Source organism: Vipera ursinii (assembly GCF_947247035.1).
Source record: "Vipera ursinii genome assembly, chromosome: 7".
Lineage (NCBI taxonomy): Eukaryota > Metazoa > Chordata > Lepidosauria > Squamata > Viperidae > Vipera > Vipera ursinii.
This window is the reverse complement of record NC_139521.1, coordinates 36,376,827-36,403,012: the sequence shown is the minus strand read 5'-3', so window position 1 is coordinate 36,403,012 and position 26,186 is coordinate 36,376,827. Positions and strand designations below refer to the sequence as shown.

General features: G+C 38.1%; 1 protein-coding gene across 4 annotated transcripts in view; it reads right to left on the bottom strand.

The window, feature by feature from the left end:
- Window positions 1–26,186, bottom strand: part of MTUS1 (microtubule associated scaffold protein 1) — a 117,675-nt gene that overhangs the window by 76,356 nt on the left and 15,133 nt on the right. For all 4 annotated transcript variants that reach the window (XM_083367719.1, XM_083367721.1, XM_083367722.1 and 1 more), the window contains exons 2-3: window positions 9,967–12,074; window positions 7,290–7,470 (exon numbers count right to left, since the gene is read on the bottom strand). In XM_083367719.1, coding sequence (XP_083223845.1) covers window positions 7,290–7,470; window positions 9,967–11,946 — 2,161 coding nt within the window. In that variant the 5' untranslated portion in view covers window positions 11,947–12,074. The remainder of the gene's footprint in view (window positions 1–7,289; window positions 7,471–9,966; window positions 12,075–26,186) is intronic.

The window sequence follows — 26,186 nt, the reverse complement described above, 5'->3', positions numbered from 1 at the left end:
CGGCCCCTGGGCCTTGTGTTTGACATGTCTGATCTAGTTGGTTCCACACACCCACGGTGGGGAATGGCAAAACGGAAGACCAGCCGCAGGAGATGATGTTCGGTCCATGACAGGGGCATAACAATTGGGGAGCCCCCACCAAGGTCATCTAACCACCGTCCAGATAAGAAAATGAGGTCAAGGGTGTGGCCTCCCACATGAGTCGGTCCAGAAATTACTTGCGTCAGGTCCATGGCCGTCATGGAAGCCATGAACTCCCGAGCTAACTCAGATGATCCTCCCAGGGATGGTAGATTGAAGTCACCCAAAACTATAAGTTTGGGGAACTCAATCACCAACCCAGAGAGGATATCGAGAAGCTCAGGCAGGAGCTACATGAGGCAGAATGTGACTTAGAATGTAAAGGGAGTAAATAGTAAAAAATGACAAATTAACAGATGAAAGGGAGGAAAATTGGTATGCTGTGTGTCTGCAAAACTTAGAAAAAGAGAAGGAACGCAACAGATCTAAATCAAGAGGACTTGTCATAAAATGTGCACCAGAGAGTTCCCCCTAAGTTTAAGAAACTGCATAGTCCCGAGCTGGACAGGGCGAGGGGGAAGAGGTTCAGGGTAGTCGCCTCCCAGAATCTCTCAGGATATAATCTAATAGGTTAGAAGGTTATAGCTTGAGTTTGGCAAGTTTCTGTACATTAAGTATAAGCAATAAATGATTGGACTCAACTGGGTTTCACTGTTCCATCTCTGGGCTTCGACTGGACATGGCCTAATCTCATGAAATGGAATTTATGAACTAATCCAAGGAGATGAAAGTATACATTCAATTATGAATTAAAAGTTAGGTCACAAAATATGAATTGTGGGTGCAGATGAAGGTAGGAACCAACAGCGTGGTGACAATTTATAATACACTTCTGAAAATGATAAAGGAACAAGTAGAAATGAATTTTGGGGAAATTTCCACAATATCCTGAACTAATGCAATCTAATGTAACTGGGGGAAAAAAGAAAAATATTTGGTAAGCTGCCAGGAATAGATAAATGGAGAAAAGAGAAGAGAAATAGCAATTGGGCTAGTCGGAGACCCAAGAAATATTGAGAATTACAACTGCCTGGGGAGCATCTGCTTAAGAAATCATTTTGATTAACTACATAGTTTAAGCCTAAGTATATTCACATGTAAAGATGGAAAAGTAATAAATAAAAACATGATTTGCAGCTTATGATGAAAGAATTAGTGAAGAAAACCAGTGATGAGAGAATCTGAATATATTGGTATCAGGAGTGAATCTTTGGGAATGAATGGAGATGGAAGAAAAGGAAAGATAAGAAAAAAATATAAAGTTAAAACAGAAATGACTGCGGGAAGCAAAATGAAAAGTCCTGTATGAGAGAGTATTAGAAGATAAACTTACTCCCCAAGAAACTGAATGGCAATTGGATACAGTATAAGCAGAAGTGTCTGCAGGGTATGGTTAACAAAAACTCAAGGTGACAGCCATGACTGCGTCAGCAAATCTCTGCCCCCTTTTTACATGCATTGAGGTGAGAAAGAGAATTTCGAAGCATCTTAAATGTAGTGAAAAGAATTATGACATAGAATGCAATAAAAGTATGCTGACTTACTTCAATGAGATGTAAGAAAATGATACATCGTGGAATGGTGAAAAAACACAGGTAGTCCTTGGCTGCCCAGGCAGAGAAGGTATGTTGCGGACCCCATCAAGTTAAAGTATTCCGACTGGTGGAGTCTCTGCCATTGTCCCTGCCCTGAGGAACATTCTTCCCCAAAGGTGAGAGAGGCCCCGCTCACTTGGCCTTCTGAAAAGGAGTTAATAGGGCATGGTTCTCTGGCCTCGTGTAGGACACCTATGGAGCACACCTATGGAGCACACAGCTGAAAGCCCTCCCTTCACCTTTTAAGTAATTTTAATCTCTTGCCTCCTTTTTTAAAAATTTGTTTAACTTTTATATATAGTGTTTTATATTTTAATATTTTATTGTATACCCCAGATTCCCTCTCTGAGGGAAACTGACAGTACAGAAATGTGAAAAAAAAATAAAAAATAAAAAAAAAATAAAAGATCGGTGCAGTTTGCTTGTAGAATGGCTGTGCAACTAGCTTAATATGTGTGTGAAGACTAAAACTAGTCAAGTTTCCCAAAGTGGTCTGGACATCTAGAGAAAAAGAAGTAGGACTTAATAGCAAAACAAATACAGGTATTCCTCAACTTATAACTGCAATTTAGACAGAATTTCCTTCGTAGGTTGGCGTGATTATAAAGCAAGTCATCATATAACTGGATCCTATCACTTTTTCCCAAGGTCATTATAACTTTGAACCATGGTTAAACGAATGTCATAAGTTGAGGAATACTTCTGTAGGGAGGAAGTGTGAATGAAGCAAGAGTAAGAGGTAGATTGAGAAAATCATGATTGGTCTGAATGGAGTTTATAAATTCCTCTCAGAGAAATAAGTTTTGAAAAACAGGAGCCAATATATATAAAGCATTATAACAATTCCAACATAGTAAAATGGAGAAATATAGCATGTAGCATAAACTTCTTTTTCTTTTCCTTAACCAATGTCTTAATTTCACTGTCTTCCTACTTGATAATCTTTCTGTGCTCTGCACAAGACAAATTTTTAGGAAGTGCTAACCAGCCTGGCTAGTGAAAAGTTATTAAATCTACAAATGCTTAAAACTTTTAGTTGGACTACTAAAGCATATTAATATGGGTATAACTTATTTTGAATGGAAAAATCAACCCAAGAGAAAAGTTGAAGTCACTGTTTCATCCTGGTTGAAATGGTATCTCCCCAGGGAGACAGCTTTTGGATTAAAAAGGGAAAAAAAATTAAAGGAAGATGTCATGTCTAGCTTTAACCAGCAACATGAGCCAAACTCTTTAGCTATCATGAGATGCTATTATCAAATGCCAGTGGATATGTTTAGATTTAATTCTTCTCAGTTTATTCTATAAATAATGAATCATAACTGAAAGGCAGATTTTCTGTCAGCAGTGCAGAACATGATAACCACACACCATGTATGCACCAGATAGTAATTTCAAAACAAATGCTAATTCAGAATGCAAATAGGCAACTTGCTAGTTGGGAGCAGCCACAGATTCCTAGATAACACTTTAACAAGATCCTGAAACGGAGAACTGTTCAGATATCTACTGTAATATAAAGGTTAGCTTGAAGTAGGCATGCAAGCTTGGTTTCAGCCGTTCTTTAACAATAAGGAGTCTGCACAGTATCTGCAACAATTTTTCCATGCTAATTTTTATCTATGAATGTAATGCACTATATTGGCTCATGCTGTCTTACGCCTCTTAGCTTGAAACTTGTGGCCTTTTAACAGTTAGCAAGCTATATCTGAGCACCGCTGGGAGGGAAAAGAAATATTTGTTTAGCTCCAAGGCCTTAAATTATATTAAAAACATGAAGCCAATGAATATAATGCTGCACAACTGAGACCTTGAATTTTCATCCACTCTTCTATTAGTATTAAAAGGAGACATTTAGATTCCTTGGCTGAGCTTTTTATCGAAGAGGTCTCTAGCTGTGATGGCTTTCTCTCTTTTCCAAAAATTATCACATTTATTAAAAACAAATTTTCTATTAAGCCTTGGCCAACCAGATGCTTTCTGCTATCTACCAATCCCAGATCTTTTTTTCCAGAATCCCTAAGGAGTGCAGCAGGTTATGGAAAATTGTTTCTGACTTATCTCTACTGCTAAATGAAGGCATTTGCTCAATTTTATTATATTCCATTTATTTTTGATATATCTAAAATTATGGAGAAAACCTTTGTGTCTTAACAATATTAGTAGTTATACTTGAGTTGTTTAAAGCTCCTTCATCCATTAATACAATTCAAAGATTTTTCTCTCGATGTAAACAATATCTCAGAGAATAGCCACTGTTACAATAAAAATGTTTGCCTATGGCTATAGAAACTGGCTTTTAAATTGGAAATAATGGAATCCTCTCTTATCTGTATATAAGATAAAAAGTCCTTATTAAGATAGATTTAGAAAGCATCCAGAGAGATGAACTTGTACAATCAGCTGCCACTGAAAATGCCTACTGCTTATACTGTATTCCAACGTGAGATTCTCTCAAAAGGGTCCAACATTAGACAAACAGAAAGTGAGGGTCTAGCAAGGTCTACAAGGTTAAGGGAGAAATTTATATAATAGCCATGACCAGCTTGAAATATCATGAAGAATGGCGCACATACCATTGTCTCAAGTAAGAGCCGAAATCTAAAAGATAACTCAGTTCACACTCCCAAATTCATTACTGAAAATGCCACAAAAGCAAAACATGATATATATATACTATCCCTACTTTTAAGATCACTGTATTTCTCTCTTCTTAAAAAGAGGCGGTATAAAATTAGATGGAGCACATAAACTGTGGGGTTTTTTTAATACAATAGAGTATAAAAGCCAAGGTTATAGTTGATTGTTTTTTTCACTTTCTATGCTTACCTACCACTAAGCCCTTTTATGAATAGGAGAATTAAATTGGCTACTTAAAGAGTTCACACCAAAGCTCAGGATAGGAAAACAAACAGAGACGGCATGTCTGAACATGAAAGAGGCACACAGAGAGGCACATTGTTTTGGACTGCTTCCCATTTTACAGAGGGTGGGAAAGCCAGACCAATTGAAGCAGGTTTTTCTAGATAACAAGTCATTAGCATGCTTTTAAAATGGTGTCATGTTTTTAAAGCTATGCTTTTCACGTCCAGGCCAACCATCTAGTTAATAATGGTTAGAAAACTACCTAGTAAAAAAATAGCAATATTGTGAACTAATACAGAACTCTTATATTAAGATAGTCAGGATTTTTTTACAGAACATCTCAAGAACTGGTAAATAAGCTAATCACTGACTCCACTTCAAAGATGCAACAGCCCATAATACTGAAAAATTACTTTGTGGGCTTTTAATTTGGGCATATCCTAGATGGTAGCCTTCCCACTAGATTGTCTGGCTCAGACTTCAAGCACCCATTCAAAATTATAAAGTACCATCTTGATATGCTGGGATAGTCTGTTGTTTATATCTGCAGGGAAGCCAGCTTCAAACCATTTTCTCAGAGATCATCAGCTGGACTAACCATTACTTCCCAGCTAGATCTCACCACCTGTTGATCAATATTTGTTGATATTATCAATTAAAGGGGGGAAAACCCACAGTAAAATTAAATATACATTATAATCAGGACAGTTGATACTACATTACTTTCAGAGAAATTTAGCATTACTGATAACCAAATTCTATTGATCGTGAAAATTGAGAGTTGCTGGTTTATCAAAGAAAAAATCCAAATAATATTAAGTTTTAGTAAAGGTCTAGCTTAGTCTCTAGACCTAAATAAAGAAGATTTATTTCCCACTACCAGCCTTTCAATAACATTTATTTTGTATTACTTGCTCCCACAATAAACATTAAATCTCCTGAACAATATACCTTCCTAGCAACCAAATTACTCCATACATTTAACATGGGTTTTTATTTAACTTTTTAAAAATAGAGCCCTAGATTTTCCCAGCAGGGTACAAGTGGAAAGGTTTTAATTTATTTATTTTTCTCAGGTAGCATGGTTACAGAAGAACATCAGCAACCTGATTCTAAAAAGGGACAGTTCTATTGCTCCTAACGTAATCAATTCTAACAACGCAACTGTGAGTCCTGGGACAGAGTTAAAACTTCCAACTTCAATTTATTCTAAGAGTAAAAGCAAGATAAATCAACTATGAATAACTGACATAAATGCCAGGGGTTTGGTCAACAATGTTTGTGTGCTTTCTTTTCTATTCTCTGACCTAATCTGGACTCATATCCCGATTGAGACAACACAGTAAACTCAACCATACCAGACTATGTCAGCTTATGGCTTGATCTAACAATGATTAAAATATAATGGTTTAGTACAATGCGATATTATAGAATTTATATCCAAACACTTCAGACTACACACAATTGCAACTAGATCATTAACTTAGGATGTGGTTTTTAGGGAACATACTGACAATTATACTTGATTATGTCAATTAACTTTTATTGAAAATATTTTTCAAACTTCTATTAATTGAAACCCTATGTTGTCATACATTCTGCACAAGAACAATAATAGACACCCTTGAAGCGATAGTTTACCCAAATCTGTTTGATTTGGGTAACATAATCTCATAATCTCATACAAGGATATTCTGAATGAGGAGGGGGAATTGAAACTTAGGAATGAACTAGAATTACAAGGTATAAAACTCGATTGGTGGGCCTACTTACAAATCCAATCGAGATTTAGGAAGGATAAAAATGAATGGGGGATATATACCTCTGAAACAGCATTGGACAAAATATTATTGGGACCGGACTCTAAACAAATAAGGAATTTTTATAAATTACTTTTGGGATATAAGCTGTTTGAAGAGCAAGTGAAAGACCCCATGTTGACCTGGGCTAACAATTTAGGACATAACATCGACCTAGATACTTGGCAAACAATTTGGGATAGGAATAAAAGGATAACACTGGCCTCATCGTATAAAGAAAATTTATTTAAAATGTTTTACCGATGGCATCTTCCCCCAGCCCGCTTAGCAAAAATGTACACAACAGCATCTCCCAAATGTTGGAAGTGTTCTGAAGAGATAGGCACATACTTCCACACGTGGTGGTCTTGCAGTAAAACACAAAAATTTTGGAGAATGATTTGGATTTGGCTGAAAGAAATTTTGAAACAAGATCTGGAGTTTAGTCCAGAACTTTTCTTGTTGGGAATCACGAAAGAGAAATATCCTAAAGATGTGCTATACTTAACGATCCATATTATCACAGCAGCTAGAATATCATTTGCGCAAAAATGGAAAAAGAATGAGATCCCAGGACAAAAAGAGGTTATTAGGAAAATTTGGGATTGCGCTGAAATGGACAAATTAACTTTGGAATTAAAGAATAAAGATCAATCAGACTATTATAGAATTTGGAACAAATTGTATCTTTGGATGGATAAAAAGAAAGGTCTCTATTAGGTTTTACAGACTAGCTCACTGTTTTAAATATTGTGGTATTTCACCGATTTGTAATCTAAGTGTATTTAAGTGTATTTTTGATGTACATATATACATGTATATATATATATTTAAACATTGTAGACAAAAAGGTTTGTCAGCTCGCTGGTACTGTGTCCAATGTTTTTAAATAATAAATTTAATAAAAAATTAAAAAAAAAGAACAATAATAGACAAAAATGTTTCTTACCAGAGTTTGATGGTAAAATGTGTCTTTGAGGAGATGAAAGTTTGGTCACATGAGTATTTTTATTTTCACTTCCTCTTCTAGAATGGAATGCGATTTTAGATGGCGGTACATTCCTTACAGGAACAGGACTGCTTTTAGGAAAACCTTGTCCTTGTGCTGTGTTTGTTTTAGACAAAGAAACCTGTATGATTTAATAGCATATGGAAAAAAGAAAGAGATAGGGAGAATAAATTTAGAAACATTTATATTCTTATTTTTATTTTAATGCAGAACACAAAGTAACCACTGCCAATGAATAATTATTTAATTGATTATATGTGCTAGTAAGAGGTCTGTCTCAAAGTTTCCATACTATAGATACATACTTTTTGTTATAGTTATCCTTGCATTCTTGATTAAGCAGAGAAGGCAACTACATTCTCAAGAGTGCAGCACTATTTCTGGCACTTAATTGTGTGTGTTTGGCGTATGAAAAGATAAGTGTTTGTTGCAAAATGATTTAATGTTGTAGGTCCCAAGCACGGGACAAATCTTATTTCCTGTTTCAGCCTAACTCAAGGCCATCTACAGGCAGTAGCCACAGCAGTGGCAGCTCATATTTGTGTAAATTTTTTGGCTTGCTAACAAAGAATAAAGGGAGACAGATATGATCATTTCAAACTCATTTGTTCTCATCAGTCAGCCATACCCTTCTGAGATTCGAACCTGGGCCGACTGCATCTTAAGCAGTTGTTTTAACCCCTAGACCACAGTCTCTCTCTCTCTCTCTCTCTCTCTCTCTGTGTGTGTGTGTATGTATATGTATATGTATATATATATGTATATACATACATATATATATATATATATACATACACACATATATACATATATACATATATACATATACACATACACACACACACACACACACACACACACACACACACACACACACACACATATATATATATATATATATATATATATATATATATATATATATATATATATAAGGCCATCCACAGGCAGTAGTCACAACAGTGACAGCTCATATTTGTGTAAATTTTTAGATTGCTAACAATTGTACAAGCTCCCTTTAATTCTTTGTTAGCAATCTAAAAATTTACACACACACACACACACACACACACACACACACATATATATATATATATTTCAAATGTTAACTATTTAGATTACCTTGCTAGGCCCCAAACATGGGGCAAATCTTTATTTCCTGTTTTCAGCCTATCTTGAAGGCTATCGAACAGGCAGTAGTCACACCGGACAATTCATATATTTGTGTAAATTACTAACAAAGAATTAAAGGGAAACTGAGATGCATTTCTGACTCCTTAGTCGTCCTCAGTCAGCTATACCCTTCTGAGATTCGAACCTGGGCTGATTGCATATAACACTGCCTCATATGCAATCAGCCCAGGTTCGAATCTCAGAAGGGTATAGCTGACTGAGGACGACTAAGGAGTCAGAAATGCATCTCAGTTTCCCTTTAATTCTTTGTTAGTAATTTACACACACACACACACACACACACACACACACACACACACACACACATATATATATATATATATATATATATATATATATATATATATATATATATATAGAGAGAGAGAGAGAGAGAGAGAGAGAGAGAGAGACTGATTTGATAATGCCAGATTATTTACTCATCATTTTTGTTGTTTCAGGGAGAGATTTGCAAAATATGAAATGGGGTTAATTAATGCTGAACTAAAAGCCAAGAAGTGCTGTTTTGCAGCATTATGTTGTATTAATTGCATTCTTAAAACAACCTAAATTAAGCCATAGATTACAATAAGATTAGATGATTAGATTAGATTAGATTCAAATTGTAAACAAACTAGCTCTTTTGTATTAGACTTGTAGTGGATGGACATATCAGATCTTTAATCAGATGTAATTTTGCAGCATAAGGCTCAATAAAAAAAGATAAAAGAAAGGCTATGCTTTAAGGAAAACATGCCAACTAGTTTGTGAGTTTCGTGTTAGCATTTCTCTTCAGTATTTAAAGTACAAACAGACAGCAGCTAACCATATGTAGTTTGTAACTATTAAGTTACAAATCAACAATGCATGGTAAACATGTGGAAAAAGTGAAAACAATACATACGAGGCAACAAATTTTAAAAAATAATATCCAGTGGAAACAAAAAATATTTGTATATTTATAAAATAAATTCTATACATTTTTATATAAGTCTGGAAAGCTTTTATGAACTTTTTGCTGAATGGGTAAAAATGAACTGGTGACTTCTGGGTTTGTCAACTATAATGGACTGAATATTGGAAGTTGGGAAATATATAACGCAGTTTAGCAACTCCTATAAGGAATGGAAGCTGCTTTTTTAACTCTATCTGATTCTAGTACTTTTATCTTTTTTACGTTTGTTCTTGTTTCTCTTTTACCTATGTAAAGCCATTCAGTAAAAATATATATTAAAAAAGCTAAATCAGCATTAGCAATATAATAAATACTATTTAGGTGAAAATATGGTTTTCCCCTTTCTGCCTATAAAATCAAGGTGACATCCATCATAACCACAGAAATAAAGTTGTTTTCAGTTCAGGAACATGCAATCAGTGAAAAACATGGCTTGAAGATCAGATTAAGAATACATACATATGATGTATAATACACACATAAACTTACTGAACAAAACTGCACTAGTCCATGGCCATTGTTTGTAACTTCTTGGGTAGATGTCTCACTTGGAATCCCTGTACAGTCACTTGAATGCTTGCTTTCTCTCTGGCAGCTACTCACAGCCCAAGGCTGAATCAAAGTTTCTGCATTATCCATCCCATCACTTGGTGACCCACTATCATTCTGGGAGCTCATTAGAGCCATACGGAAGCATTCTGGAGTAAGATGCTTTGATCTCTCAGCCTGATCCACATTCTGCTTTAACACTGGTTTTGGAATCTTCTGAGAAATATTTTCAGAATAAGTTGGAGCATGCACACCTTGGCTAGGAAGCTGTTTATTAAAATGTTGCTTATGAGTCTTATTCATCGGTGTTTCTGCTTTAGTGCCTTTATCCAAGTCCTTTTTTTTCCTCAATGCTGCAAACAAATATGGTTGCTTTGGCGAGGAAGACAATGAGGAGGAGGAAGCAGTAGATAGCTGAGGAGATCTTGGAGTTATTTTTAGAACAACACTGTCCTTAGATTGTGACACAGGCCTGGAGACAACTTTTGGCTTAATGTTTTTAAAATTTGGTTTTGGAAAGCTCACAATTTCTGCTTTCCTGGCTTTGGTTATAGTAGCTGTAAGAGGAGATCTCTTTGTTGATTTTACTACAATTTGTTCAGAATTATTTTTAAGTGAAGGACTCCTGGGGTGATCTTTTACCAAAGGAGTATTCTTTCCAGGTTTAGAACCATCACCAGGTTCATCTGGCATGGAAACTACAGCAAAAGTTGCATTTTTTGATCCCACAGTAGGAGCAGAAGTCAAAGTATGTTCATTGGCTGGGGAACTATAAACAACAAAAGTTGCTTGGCAGTTGTGCTCAGACAGAGCAACCCTTTCTGGCTTTGGTGCATCATTTTGTATTTGCTCAGATATTTCACTAGGTCCCTTCAGCAAAGCCTCATTTTCTTTAAAAAAATTCTGGACTTCATCTTCACGAAATTCCTCTTCAGAATGCTCATCAAAGCTTTCAATGGCTAAACAGCAAACACCATTTACACCATCATCTATACTATCCCCAGCCGACCATTTATTTTCATCTTGTTCAGGAGTGCTATGCATATATTTCTTATGTTTGTCTTTGCATATATTGAACTGTTCTGGTTCTGATAATTGCTTACTGTAAGACTCAGCATCCTGCTTTTCTTGCTTTTCAGACGGCTCACTATTCTGTGAAACTAAATCAATATAATTGGTGACCTCATCTCCTCCCACTGAAAGGGGAATAGATTGCACACATTTATCTAGATATGTATCTGGTGCATTTCGATTGATGAAAACTTCTAGATTAGGAGAGCCAGAGTGGTATCCACAGGTGAAAGTTTCACCTAATTCCCCAGGAGTGACAGGAATACCTGCCGCCTCGTAACATTTACTTATTGCACCCCCCAAATTTATCATTGTAATTAAAGATTCATTTGTATTAGCATCTTCCTGTTCTATCTGGGCACTTCCTAATGCATATTGGATTTCAATAGTGCTCTTTTCCTTAGCGGCCAGGGGCACTAAATTCATGAGATCTGTCTGGCAATAAGATGTTGATTTCCCAGTACTACAATTCTGAAAAGGTTCCTTTGCAAGGCTTTCTATGCCACAGCTCTCTGACTCCAGGAAAGTCTGATTCGTGGCATCGATGTAAAATTGTTCCTTTGAAGAAGAGTAATATGTGGCCTTCACGGCTGAAGTCCCCATGCAAATGTAATCACTGGCAGCTTTTTGCAAGTCTTGCTCTTCAATGCACGGACTTGAAGCAACAGTTTTGAACCTGGCTGTATCTTTAAGTATTTTACAGCCTTCATGTTCTACTCCTTGGTGAGGATGACTAACAGTGCTTCCATTCAAGGATCCAATGGTGTTACTCACACATCTGTTGCCATTTTCATCTCTGATGATTAAAGGTGTCTGCAAGATTTTTTCCTCTACTTTCTCCACATTCATTTTTTATTCTTTCTATCCTGTCATTCTGGTAATCTGTAAAATTGTCTTAGTTTTATTTTTAAGAAGGTCCTCTTCAGTTTAATTCATTTTTCATAATTGTAGGATTCCCAAATAAATTCAGTTCTGATCTAGAATTGAATAAATTGAAAAATTAGGTCAAATTAATCTATTCTACAAATTGCAATGTACTTGAGGGATAGGATATATATTATATTAAGCACATATTTCTGAATATACTTGGTGTAGCACATGTGGGGGAAAAAGCTTATACAATCCATAATTAGGTTTAGATGTCAGCATAGAATTTACTGAACATTTTCTTACTTGTATTTTTTTCTCATTGGGAATTATACTCACAAAGAAGCTGTTTATCCCCAAAATATCCAATTTTCAGTCTATTATATTTTTTGAAAGAAAATAAGTTTGATGGAATTTTTGATGGGAAAAATGGCACACAATAATAATAATTAAAGGACGAAAGAGTTAACTTAGATCAAACGCCTACACTTGTTAGGGGATAGGGCCAACTGGTGCAATAAAACTCAAGTGTAGTTTGACCTTGAGTCATTGTTAATGTTTAACACTTTTCCGATCTGACTCACAAAAATAGGTATTTATTTATAGAATTGTATTTGAAGACCATGTTTTGAAGAAACCTGTATCTTTATTAACAAATAAAGGAGGAATCCCTAAATTTTTCTGGGTAAAATTAGATACTGTAAATAAAAAATGTGGAACAGTGAAACATGTGTACGAACCAGTCATTTTGCTTGTCTTCCAGAAGTTTAATTTAACTTAATATTTATCTTCTGCTCATGTTGAAAAATGTTGCCTACATATTCTCCATCAGTCTGATGCTGCATTCACTTAACCACCAGATGATTCAGTTAACATGATTTGCTTAACAACCATGGCAAAAAGTTTGTAAAAATCAGGTGTGACTCGCCTAACAACTGCCTTGCTTAGCAACAGAAATTCTGGTCCCAATTTTGGTCGTACATCAAGGACTATCTGTAGTACCTTATCCATTCCTCTATGAAAAGCATGTCAAACTCTCGATATCATATGAAGTTGCATGACATATCGCAATTTTTTCCCCCATTGCTGGCAATGGGGTGGGTGGGGTTTCGGCATGATGCATCCAGCCCGCAGGCCGGCAGTTTGACATGCCTGCTCTATGAGCTGCCAAAAACCTGAAAAGACCTCTTTAATTACACACGTTACTGTAGGTACAAGAAATTTATCCTTTTTCTTAGCTTAAGTTTAATGTGCAACACAATAGAATGGAAAATTACACTCTATCATATTTTGTTCATACTTCTCTGGATTCAGTAAGGGACTTGGATCCCCTAACCAAGGCTGGTATTATCTATTTTTTGTAAATACATAACCATTAGTTACTTAATTATAGTAGTATAGTAACTAATGATTAGGTAAAGGTAAAGGTTCCCCCACACATGTGTGCTAGTTGTTTTCCAACTCTAGGGGCTGGTGCTCATCTCCGTTTCAAAGCCCAAGAGCCAGCGCTTGTCCGAGGATGACTCCGTGGTCATGTGGCCAGCATGACTAGACACCAAAGGCACACGGAATGCTGTTACCTTCCCACCATAGTGGTCCCTATTTTTCTACTTGCATTTTTATGTGCTTTCGAACTGCTAGCTTGGCAGAAGCTGGGACAAGTAACAGGCGCTCACTGTTGTTACGTGGCACTCAGGATTCGACCCGCCAAACTGCCGACCTTCTGATTAACAAGCTCAGCGTCCTAACCCACTGAGCCACTGCGTCCCTTTAACTAATGATTACTATACTACTAATGGTATAGTAGTAACCATTTCAAACAAAGTTACATTTTATATAATGTAACTTCTATTTTAAAATGTTATATTTTAAACTGTTATTAGAAATTTTCAATGTATTATATTCAATACTGGGTAAAGTAATGACAAATTTATCCAGAGTCCAGAACATGTCATAATTTAATTATGTCATATAAATGAGAAATTTCTCATTTCAAATTAGGAAATTTACTGAATTTCTTCAACTTTTTGCTGAATTTCTCCCAATTCTTCCACCTTTCATTTTGTTATAAAATTGCACAAAACTGAAAATAATATTGGAACTGGGAGATATAGAAATATTTATAATATATAATAAAGGAATTTTGGACAAATATTATTAGGAAAAAACAAAATGTTTTAGAGCAAATAGTCAGTGTAGTCATAATTATTTTGAATTTCTGTTCACTATTACTAGTGAATAGCCAGTTTGGTGTAGTGGTTAAGGCACCAAGCTATAAACCAGGAGGCTGAGTTCTCCCATTTACAATTATTCTTTTTCCTGCCTCTCTTCAACAAATGCTTGAATTACAAGACAGGAATGTATTATTTCTTATGCCCCCCCCACACTTATAAAATGATTTGTCACAGGTGATATAGTTTAAATATATTCCTTGGAATATTATTCCCTCATTTTATTGCTTAGTTTGGTTTTCACAATCATTGCAGAAAGAGGGGAAGAGGTTTTTTTCCTCAGTAATTTTTGTTATCATGGTATGTTTATCTATGATTAAGTTAACCATCATTTGCTCAATTAATCCCACATTCTGGATTTGCACAATCTAATGAACTATAGGTGCTGAGTTTCCACAACCTGCAAGAATAAAATGTGGTTATTTATTGGTTCAAGTGTTGTATGAATCCAGTCAATATTACCAAAGAGGGTACTAAGCAGAAATATAATTAAATGTAAATTTAATTGGAATATTTTTTATCCTCTTTTATATGTTATCAGTTCGGTTTATTAAAACAAAATCAAACATTCCAAGGATGTTTTTCTTCTCCTTATAATACCATGACAAGATGCACAATTTCCCCCTCTGTATATTATATACGGTAGTCCTTGCAGGACTATAATTACCTCTTTTTTATGTTTTTGTTTTTTTGCAGATTCTTATTTTTTTCAAGTTGAACAACTACAGAGATTATGTTCCTGTCAATCCTGCTGCATGCCATTTAGGAATGGCAAATTGCAAATAAGCACCACAAAGTTCCTTCCAGCCTTATTTTCATAACAAATATTTTCCTAACATTTTAAAAATGTGCGCTTTGCCACACCTTTGTTGTTGTTTCTTGATACAGTTGTTTTCTCCAGCACCTATAGCCTGAGATTCACCCAAAAGTTTCATGAACCATCTTTAGAAGTAATATCCTTTCTTTGATAAAAATTTATTTAGCAGATATATATGAACATATTCTTAGCTACCAAAATCCCTACTGTAATCTTTTGATACTGCAATTTATCTGGGTTGGACAGCTAAGAGTAACAATGTGCTTAATCATATCATTAAGACAAATTCAGGCAAATGTTCAATCAAACTTGTTTATATTTTAGACTTTTTGCATATGAAAACCTAATATTGTCTGGATCAACCAAGTACCTATGAGGAACCAATAACGCTTTGCATAAACACATGCAAGTGAAAGAGATTTAAATCTTTAATAGAGCTAGTGTACTATAGATTCAGAAATGAATTTTTTTTTTGCACAAAGATGAAATGTCTGAAAAAGCTGCATAGCAGAAATATTAAATCAATAATTGTAAAGAATAAAACCCATTTTTGAAATATCTGTAAATGAGTTTTTGGAATAAAATTATACAATAATGCCAGCAGAATTAGGAATTACATTAATACTGCAACAATTCCAGTTAGTATTAAAATAACAATACCTCAGTAGTACTTAATTTCTGTGAGCAAAACAGGCTTTGGGACGTCTTTCATTATTACATGAAACAAAAAGAAGATATAATCATCATGAAATCCAAATAAAGCCAGAAATCTCCTCCAGCTAAGAAATTTAGTTTTATTTATCCAAGAATTCCAATTCATCAAAGACATTAAACTCTTGCACTCATTTTATAAAGTGCACTGAGCCTGAGAAATCCCATTGGAATGATACTTCAAAAATGTAAATTCCCGGGGGAGCTTATTTAAACGTTTCAGGATTTACTTCTAGTTTGCTTGCAAAGGGAAAGAGATAACATTTTATTCCAACAGTTACACTCCATTACGAATAATGGCCAAACCATGGGAGAATTTTCCAGGTTTCTTGCTTAAAGAGGAATGAGTCAAAAATGTCCCTTGCATAGTCCAAACATTTTGCCAATCAGTCAGAATTAAATGCTGAAGATTCTTTACTAGAATGTATAAAAAGTAGCCTACAGTATTAATTTTTTTTTGTCTTCTTGCACTCAAGGAAAACTTTTTGAGAGAAAAAAATGACAACACATTTGAAAGTTTATCAAGAAAAAAGCAATACTTTTGGAAAAGAATCATGTATTTGTTTTTGGTCTTTAGGAAACAAGTTAATTCTTACTATTTGAAAACAATGTGATATATCAAAGCAAAATATGACAAAATATTGGAAGCAGAACTGTCACCGTACTTTTCTGTTAAACATTTATCTGCAAATTCAAAAGTGTTCTAGTTGGTTTGTGTGAAAACCTGTTTTATAGTAGATACAATAAACTATACTGGAGTCTATTTACTGCTTTCACAATGTTTTCTACCACCCATTTCTTAGCTTGTCAAATGCAATAGAGTATGTTATATGCATTTTAAGTATGTTGAAGTATTCTGTTGAAAAGCTATTTTGCCCATCCATTCCTAGTTCCTTGTACAGGTAGTCCTACCAATATGGAATTTTGGTTTTAAGTTAGTATGGTTATAAGTTGAGTCATTACATTGACAGACCTGATTCTATGACCATTTGTGCTGTGGTGGTGAAGCAAATCACCACCTAAACTAGGTTTCCCAATGGATATTTTTTGCCAATCATTAATCGTGATCACATGTCCGCAGGATGCTGAAACTCATTTTAAGCGAAAGCCAGTTGCCAGAATTGTGATCACATGATTGTGGGGGTGGTGCAACAGTTGTAAGTGGAACTACAGGTAATAAAGTGCATTTTCCAAGGCTGTCATAACTTTGAACCATCATTAAATGAACAGTTGTGAATTAAAGACTACCATAGAAACAGAAATTAAAGCATTCCTCACCAGTGGCTCTCTAGTTTCAACTTTAAGCAATAGATCTTTTTCTTGTAACAGCTCTTTCCTTTTCAATAACGTGGTATAATAGGGTTGGAAGGGATCTTTGAGGTCTTCTAATCTAGCTCCATGCTCATTCAGGAGATCCTTTACTATTCCGGACAAATGGATGTCTAATCTTTTCTTGAAAACCTCCAGTGATGGAACACCCACAACATATGAAGGCAAGCTGTTCCAGATTAATTTGTTCTCACTGTCAATAAGTTTTTTCTTAGTTCTAGGTTGGATATCTCTTTAATGATCTTCCACCTGTTACTTCTTGTTTTGCCCTCAGGTGCTTTGGAGAATAAATGGATCTTTTGTTCTCTGTAATAGTCCCTCAAATATTGAAAGACAGCTATCATATCACCCCTAGTTATTCACTTTATTAGAATAGATGTACCTAGTTCCCCCAGTTGTTCATTTTATGGGTTAGCCTCCAGACCTCTTATCATCTTTGTTGCTCTTCACTGCCCTCTTTATAAGGTCTCAACGTCTTTTTGTATTGTGGTGACCAGAACTGGATGGAGTATTCCAAGTGTGGTTTTACCAATTCAGTATAAAGTGATATTATCACTTCACCTGATCTTGAAACTATCCCTCTGTTTATTCAACCTAGAACAATCCTTTAGGTATTTGGAAGGTGCTAGCATGGCACAGTGGCCTAGTGTAGGGCTTTTCAACCCGTGGTACGTGTACCACAGGTGGTACTTTAGCACCTGGTTGGTGGTACATGAGCCCTAGCTAATTGTAGTGGGGCTACAGCTGATACAGCCACCCAGAAGTGTGGATCAGCTGTAGCCCAGCGCTGATCTTGGAGCTTCAGTTATCGAGCAGCATATTTTCAAGAAGCACAAACAAGTGAGCTGGGCAGGAGCCCAGGTTCGGCGTTTGCAGCTACAGCTGAGCCACGCTTCTGCAGAGCCGCCCAGAAGTGCAGATCAGCTGTAGCCTGGCGCCGATGCTGGGCTCCTGCCCAGCTGACTTGCTTGTGGAAAACATGCTGCTTGCAAGTTACACTGTCCTGGGGGGAACACGTGATCCCCTTTTGCAACCTTTTGAGAAGCAAAGTCAAGCCGGATTCACTGGGACTAACTTAACAACTGCAGGGATTCACTGAACAAACATGGCAAGAGAAATTCGTAAAATGGGGCAAAATGGGGCTGTGAGCATGCGCACAAGCCTCTCAGCGACAGCAGCGTCTATGTGAGGTTTGTGTTGCCGCCGCCAGGCTCACAGCGATGGTACCACCAGCGCTAGGATCGGGCCATAGCCCGCAGCAATGTCGCCCAGGTGAAAGGATCATGCCACTGCCCCCACGCAAGGATCGCGCTGCAGCCCGCAGTGATGCTGCCCTGGCATGAGGCTCACACCGCTGCCCCATGTGAGGATTGCTCCGCGGCCCACATGCCACTCGCTATGCTGACACCGCCCGTAGAAGGTTCGCGACAATACTGCCACCCGCATGATACTAGTGGTGCTGCTGTCCCCCTGCACAACGTTCACAGCAATGGTGGCACAAGGTGTGAGTACACACGCACATCCACGCTTCTGGGCAGCTGTATCAGCTATAGCCCGGCACTGATCCTGAGGTCCTGCCCAACTCGCTTGCGGAAAACATGCTGCTTGCTAAGTGAAGCCCCAGGATCAGCGCCGGGCTACAGCTGATCCTGGGGCTTCACTTAGCAAGTAGCATATTTTCCGCAAGCCCAGGATCAGCACCGGGCTACAGCTGATACAGTCATAAGTCACTTTTTTCAGTGCCATTGTAACTTTGAACAGTCACTAAGCAAATTATTGTAAGTCGAAGACTACCTATACTCTATCATTTTTTTCCTTTTTTTGGGTCAAGTTTTTGACACCTTGCTGGGCGACTGGTGGTACTCAGATATTGCCTTATCCTAAAAGTAGTACAATGGGTGAAAAGGTTGAAAAGCCCTGGCCTTGTGGTTAAGACACTGGGCTTGCCACCTGGAAGGTTGGAAGTTTGAGACCCAAGCACTGAATGAAGGGGGTGAACTCCCATTCATGCAAAGATTCTGTCAAACCAGCAGTTTGAAAGCATTCAAATGTTATTAGATAAATAGATACGACTTCTGTGGGAAGGTAGCAGCAGCATATAATCATGCTGGCCACATGACCACAGAAGTGTCTTTGGACAAAACTGGCCCCTTGGTTAGGAAACAGAAATGAGCACATGACTGGATAGAGGAAACCTTTACCATTTTTTTAAGCATCTTCTCACTCTTGATCTCAGCTGCCTTCTCTCAAAAGTTAATCATGTCCACTTCCCACTCTCATGATATAAACATTACTTTTCAATTCCTTCTTGCCTTTCCCTGCCATTCTTTCAGTTTCTCTAAATCTTACTTAAAAGTAAGGTGTCCCAAAGTAGAAGCAGGCATGGTTTGACCCCGCAGAATATAGCAGAACAATTATTATCTGGAATTCAAAAACTCTGCCTTTCCAGATTCAAAGAAAAAGATGGACAGGCAATACTCAAAACTTGAGTATTTCGATTTGCTAAAAAAGAAAGGACTTCTCTACTTTTCATACCTCTCCTGGATTACATGTCTTGAGAAAAGGACCTAACCACTCCATAGCTTAGAGCTAAGAACATCCTGCTCTCCAGCTTCTCACAATAGTAAATATTTCAGATATGATCTAATAAAAAAAATTAAAGAGTGACATTTCATGTTTCTGCAGATGCAAAAAATAAAACTCATTAACTGTTCTAGTTCATGGTGTACATAATTCTTTGCCAAAAACTGATAGAAATTCTCTTGGTTGGAGAAACTGAAGACACTTTTATTAAGCAGAAAGTATTACTTTGATGTTCCTCTCCTTTCTATTATCCCTAAAACATTATATTTTGTAAATGACTTTCATGGGAAGGATGACTTACTTCAAGAATCTTGATTTTTTAATACAAGTTTCAGTTGTGCTTTTGTCATCAGTGAAGAATAACAGGACAAAAAAGAGTATTTTAAAAACAGCAGAGTTAAACTACCATCTAATACTGTATAGTTATTTGAAAGAAAGAAAGAAATTCCTCTGAATTCACTGAAACTTTATTTTGATAAGACATCCATGACTGCATTGGAAAAGTTCCTCTCAACAATGCAAGAGCTCTGCATATTTCTGTGGTTAATCACTATTTTTCAGTCTGTGGCTACACTGTTAACTGTTTACTTGATTTATATCTTTTTTTAAAAAAAATTGCACCAGAATAAACAATGCAGCTAACACAAAATTGTAAAAGATATAATCATTAAAATAAACATAATTTTTTTTAAAAGGCTTGGTTTAATAGGTAAATCTTAACTATTTGTCTGTAAATAGTGAACATTCCATATCTTGAAAATATCTGAGAAAAAGTATTCCAAAATATATATTTCTAAAAACGCATCTCGTGCATATCTTACTGGTCACAGATTCATAATATGTGAGGTGACATTTCAGGTAGTCTGGCTCCAAGCTATTTAGGATTAGAACCACTCCCTGGAATTGTCTGGAAAAATAATTGGAAACCGGTATAGATTTCTCATCGTGGCCATAATTCTGGAAATCCACACCAGGAATTATCTCTAAATATGCCATTAATAGCAACTTATGGGTAATTCTTAAGGGGCTACTATCTCCAATATATAATGGTGTTTTAATCTATAATTTTTTTTAGTCCAAGTCCAAACTCATATTCTAATTGTGTAGTAATTGTTTACAGATTTATTCAAGGAAAGTGCTATTAGTTGTCTCCTTACAGATGGAATTTTCCTAGGAAATGTTTGCTAAGCTTCAGGAAATTAAACCTAGAAGGTGTCTTCTAGCACAGGGCTTTTCAATCTTTTAACCCATTGTACCACTTTTAGGATATGGCAACATCCGAGTACCACCAGTCACCTAGCAAGGTGTCAAAAACCTGACCAAAAAAAGAAAAAAAAGAAAAAAGCAGTAAAATACAGGTAGTCGACTTACAACAGTTCGTTTAGTGACTATCTGAAGTTACAATGGCACTGAAAAAAGTGCCCCCCAAGCCACAGCCAAGCAAGACACCTGCCCGCCTGGTGGCGTTCTTCCTCCTGTCCAAGGTTGTCATTGTTGTAAGCATTTCTGTTGAGGATTGGCAGCGGGGGTGGGGTGGGGGGGAGTTTGGTTTTTATTTCCCCCCCCCCCCATCTGCTGGGTGGTTGCAGCAGGTTTTGGTCACTTCACATGATCCTGGGACACTGTGACCATCATAAATATGAATCAGTTGCCAAGCTCATTCCCGTTCCCCGCTACTTTTCTAGGATGGCCGTGTACAACGTGGCAGGTGCCAATGTACCACAGGTGGTACCAGTACCACTGGTTGAAAAGCCCTGTTCTAGCATATCAACCAGAGTGGACATGCAAAGGATATTATGCACGTGCATCGACCTGCCACTTGCATAAGTTGAGCCGTGTACGCATGTGCCGCAGCTCGCCACTCATGTGGCCCAGTTGCAAATAGGCCATGGTTTGGTAGTGGGGACCCCTGCTATAACCTATAGTACCAATAAAGGGGAATATTTGTAGCTCAGTGTTGTAATGAGGGATCTTTGGTACTCTCTGAGCTTGGTTGTTTTCTTGCAGACATTTCATTGCGCAAACTAGGAAACATCATAGCCTATTACTGTACTGTATATAATTAGCTATAGTCAAGCTAATTATTTGGGAGGGCCAGAGGAGGAGATGTTTTCTTCTTTAAATCTTAAGAAATGATTTTTGAATTTAGACTACAAACACTGGGAATCTATATAAGCCAAAAGGCAATCCAAATATTGTTTTAAACAATCATACTAAAGTAGTTGTTTAAAACAATTGTAAGATGCAAGTTGATATCAGAAGCCATATTCTAAGTCAGAGAAATCTTGCAGTTTTAAAAAAACATAAATGGAGTTTATCATCCATCCTTCACTGTTATTGGCATTGGATCTTAAAAGACAAAGGTAAAGATAAAGGTAAAAGTTTCCACTGTCCAGTCATGTCTGACTCTAGGGGGCGGTGCTCATCTGTTTCTTAGTTGAGGGAACCAAAGACATGTGGTCAGCATGACTGGACGCTAAGGTGCACAGAATGCTGTTACCTTCCCACTGAAGCTGTACCTATTTATCTACTCACATTTGCATTTTTTTGAACTGCTAGGTTGGCAGAAGCTGTGGCAAGTAATGGGAGCTGACACTATTGCACAGCAGTTGGGTCTTGAACCCAGGCAGTCAGCTTTCCAGCTGACAAGGTCAGCATCTTTAACCACTGAGCCATTGCATCCCCTCTAGCTATCTTACAAGTATCCAAAATGTTGTATTATTTGATCTAAAAACAAAAAAAGCTTTTCAAATGATAACAATGAAGCCAGTAAACATTTGCTATGTTTTGATTCATATGTGCCTATCAAGTATTTTCATATTCTCATAATGGCAGAGCAACCTAGAGAAAAATATGTCTACATGGTCACTGAGCATCCACAGTACGTATCATTCAATGCATAATGGCAGCAACAATTTAATTCTAATCAGAACTACCCAGAAATCTCATTAATCTTGGTGGGGGCTCTTGGTGGGGGCACTCCAATTGATCTTGGTGGGGGCTCTCCAATTATTATGCCCCTGTCATGGACCGATCATCATCTCCTGCGGCTGGTCTTCCGTTTTGCTACCCCCCGCCGTGGGTGTGTGGAACCAGTTAGATGGTACTGCCCCAGACGCTTAATGGATCCCGAGAGGTTCCAGGCAGCGCTGGGGTCCCCACCTGCCTCCCCCACTCACAGCTCGGCAGATGCCTTAGTGGAAGCCTGGGAAAGGGCGGCCACTGAGGCTCTTGACCGAGTTGTACCCTTGCGGCCCCTGACCCGATGCAGATCCCGTCAAGCTCCATGGTTCTCCGCGGAGCTCTGGGAGATGAAGCGTCGGAGACGGGGCCTAGAGAGCGGTTGGAGGTCCAGCCGATCCGAATCCGACCGATTGCGACTAAGAACCTACATTAGGTCTTATCTTGCTGCGATAAGGGTGGCGAGGTCTAATCACTTCGCTACCCTTATCGCGTCCGCAGATAATCGCCCGGCCGCTCTGTTTAGGGTGACTCGCTCCCTCCTTAATCAGGAGGTGAGGGAGGAACCCTTGCAGGGTCGTGCCGAGGAGTTTAACAATTATCTGTCGGACAAAATCGCTCGGATTCGGACCGGTCTGGACTCTGACTGGGCAGAGTCTGGCGATCAGGACACGGGCGGTCTTGTCAATATCACCTGGGAGGAGTTTGATTCTGTGACTCCGGAGGAAGTGGACAGGATTATGGGGAGACTGAGCTCCACCACATGTTTATTGGACCCGTGCCCTTCCTGGCTGGTTTATGCAGCCCGGGAGAGGACACGCAGCTGGTTCCAAGCAGTTATATCAGCTTCTTTGAGTGAGGGTAGCTTCCCTGCCGTCTTGAAAGAGGCGGTGGTGAGGCCTCTCCTCAAGAAGCCTGCCTTGGACCCAGCTGTATTGAACAACTTTCGTCCGGTCTCCAACCTTCGCTTTCTTGCGAAGGTTGTTGAGAGTGTGGTGGCGCATCAGCTCCCTTTGGTCCTGGATGAAGCGGATTATCTAGACCCGTACCAATCGGGTTTCAGGCCCGGGCACAGCACGGAGACGGCATTGGTCGCGCTGGTGAATGATCTCTGGAGGGCTCGGGACAGGGGTCATTCCTCTGTTCTGGTCCTATTAGACCTCTCAGCGGCTTTCGATACCATCGACCATGGTATCCTGCTGCGGCATCTCAGGGGATTGGGAGTGGGAGGCACGGTCTTACAGTGGTTCTCCTCCTATCTCCAGGGACGCTTGCAGTCGGTGTTGACAGGAGGGCAGAGGTCGACCGCGAGGTCTCTCGTTTGTGGAGTTCCTCAGGGGTCGGTCCTCTCGCCTCTCCTGTTCAACATCTACATGAAACCGCTGGGTGAGATCATTCGTGGCTTTGGAGTTGCTTTTTCTTTCGACCCCAAACCACCCCAGTGATGCCCTCAACGTGATGTCCCGTTGCCTGGAGGCGGTTCGGGTCTGGATGGGGAGGAACAGACTTCAACTCAACCCCGACAAGACCGAGTGGCTTTGCATACCTTCATCCCAGGTCTATTCGGATATTCCATCTCTTTCTATGGGGGGTGAATTATTACCCCCCGTAGATAGGGCTCGCAACTTGGGAGTCCTCCTAGATTCACGGCTCACCTTGGAAGATCACATGGTGGCTGTGACTAGGGGGGCTTTCGCCCAGGTTCGCCTGGTGCGCCAGTTGCGGCCCTATCTAAGCCGGGATGATTTATGCACGGTCACTCATGCGCTCGTGACCTCTCGTCTGGACTACTGCAACGCTCTCTACATGGGGCTTCCCTTGAGGACCACCCGGAGGCTCCAACTGGTACAGAATGCAGCCGCGAGAGTTGTGTTGGGAGTCTCCCGATACTCCCACGTTACACCTCTGTTCCGTGAGCTGCATTGGTTGCCAGTTGTCTTCCGGGTGAGATTCAAGGTACTAGTAATGGTGTTTAAAGCCCTACATGGCAGGGGTCCGGAGTACCTTAGGGAACACCTGCTGCCGGCATCAACTTCCCTCCGCCCTGTGCGTTCCCACAGAGAGGGCCTCCTCAGGGTGCCACCGGTCAGAGAATGTAGATTGGTGGCCCCCAGGGGGAGATCTTTCTCTGTGGGCGCCCCAGAATTATGGAACCAGCTACCAGTTGAGCTCCGGATGGCGCCCGATCTCCGCTCCTTCCGCCGTGACCTAAAAACATACTTGTTCGAACAAGCCGGCCTGGCCTGAGGGGGGATTGGGGGGGTTTATTATTATTTTATTGGGGTTATTTATTATGTATTAATTGTTCTTTTAACGGGCATGTATTTAATTTCTTTTAATTTTTGTAATTTTGTATTTTATTCTTGCCCTGTACACCGCCCTGAGTCCTTCGGGAGAAGGGCGGTATAGAAATATTAATAAATTAAATTAAATTAAATTAAATTAATCTCAAGGAAGCCTACACTTACTTCTAGGCAAGTAATTAAGTGACTATAATCCAAGGAATTTAATGCTACAGTACATACCACTAAGAAATTGCATTGTGAATGACCATGTGAAATTGAATTAATTTTGTATTAATGCTTAATGTGTATGATTTTCCTAATATAGTCTACTACAGGTTTTATATCTTCACTCCCCAATGTGCTCTTATTAGGTATAAGATTTTCTGACATGGTATTTCTAACATCCCATTAATTCAATTCTCTTTTACTTTAGCAAACGAAAATCAAGATATAAGAAGGTGAAATTGAAGTATTGCAATGGAACTTAAAGGGTATTACCAACACTCTTACATTTTATTTCTTCCAGAAAGCATACTAGTACTCACCTGGTTCTGTATCTGGGGTTAGAAAGAGAAATTAACAATATATTAGCCTATTTTTCAGCTTGTATCACATATGCAGTCAAAGCTAAAGTAATAATCGTAGGACTAATCACAAATTGAAATTGTAGATAAGGCTCTTCACATTAATAATAACCTAAATCCATTACATGATAATATGCTATCCTCAACCACAACACAGATTAGCAAGTATCCATGTTGCTGTTATCTAAAACATAGACCAAATGAATGCAAATATCACCAATTAGGAATACTACAAGATAACAAAGGACACTCAGGCAGGTGTACATGCAATTTGGGGCAATAGTACTGAGGAATTTTAGTTATTAGAATTAACAGCAGTAGTATCATTTATTACATTATGTAAACCATATAAGTAATTTTGCTTTAAAAAGTGTAGCTATGTACAATCACTCATTTAGCAATTAGGTCAGTTAGCTACCATCCATCTGTACAAATACAATAAATGGTAATAAAACAATTATTTGATCAATGACTGGTCAGAATCTTGCACCTATAATGCATTTTATTTGGCTTTATGAATCTATTTCATGTAAACTGCTTATTCAGTTTTGATAAACTAGAATCTAATGAATAAATTTACTTCTCGTAAACGTTAACATGGAATTTTCCCTGTATCTTGGAGATTTGAATGATCAGACATTGATTTTATGACTTGCCCTCTAAATTAATGTGTCAAGGGATAAACCTATCAATATCATATATACCAATTCATTCAGAAAAC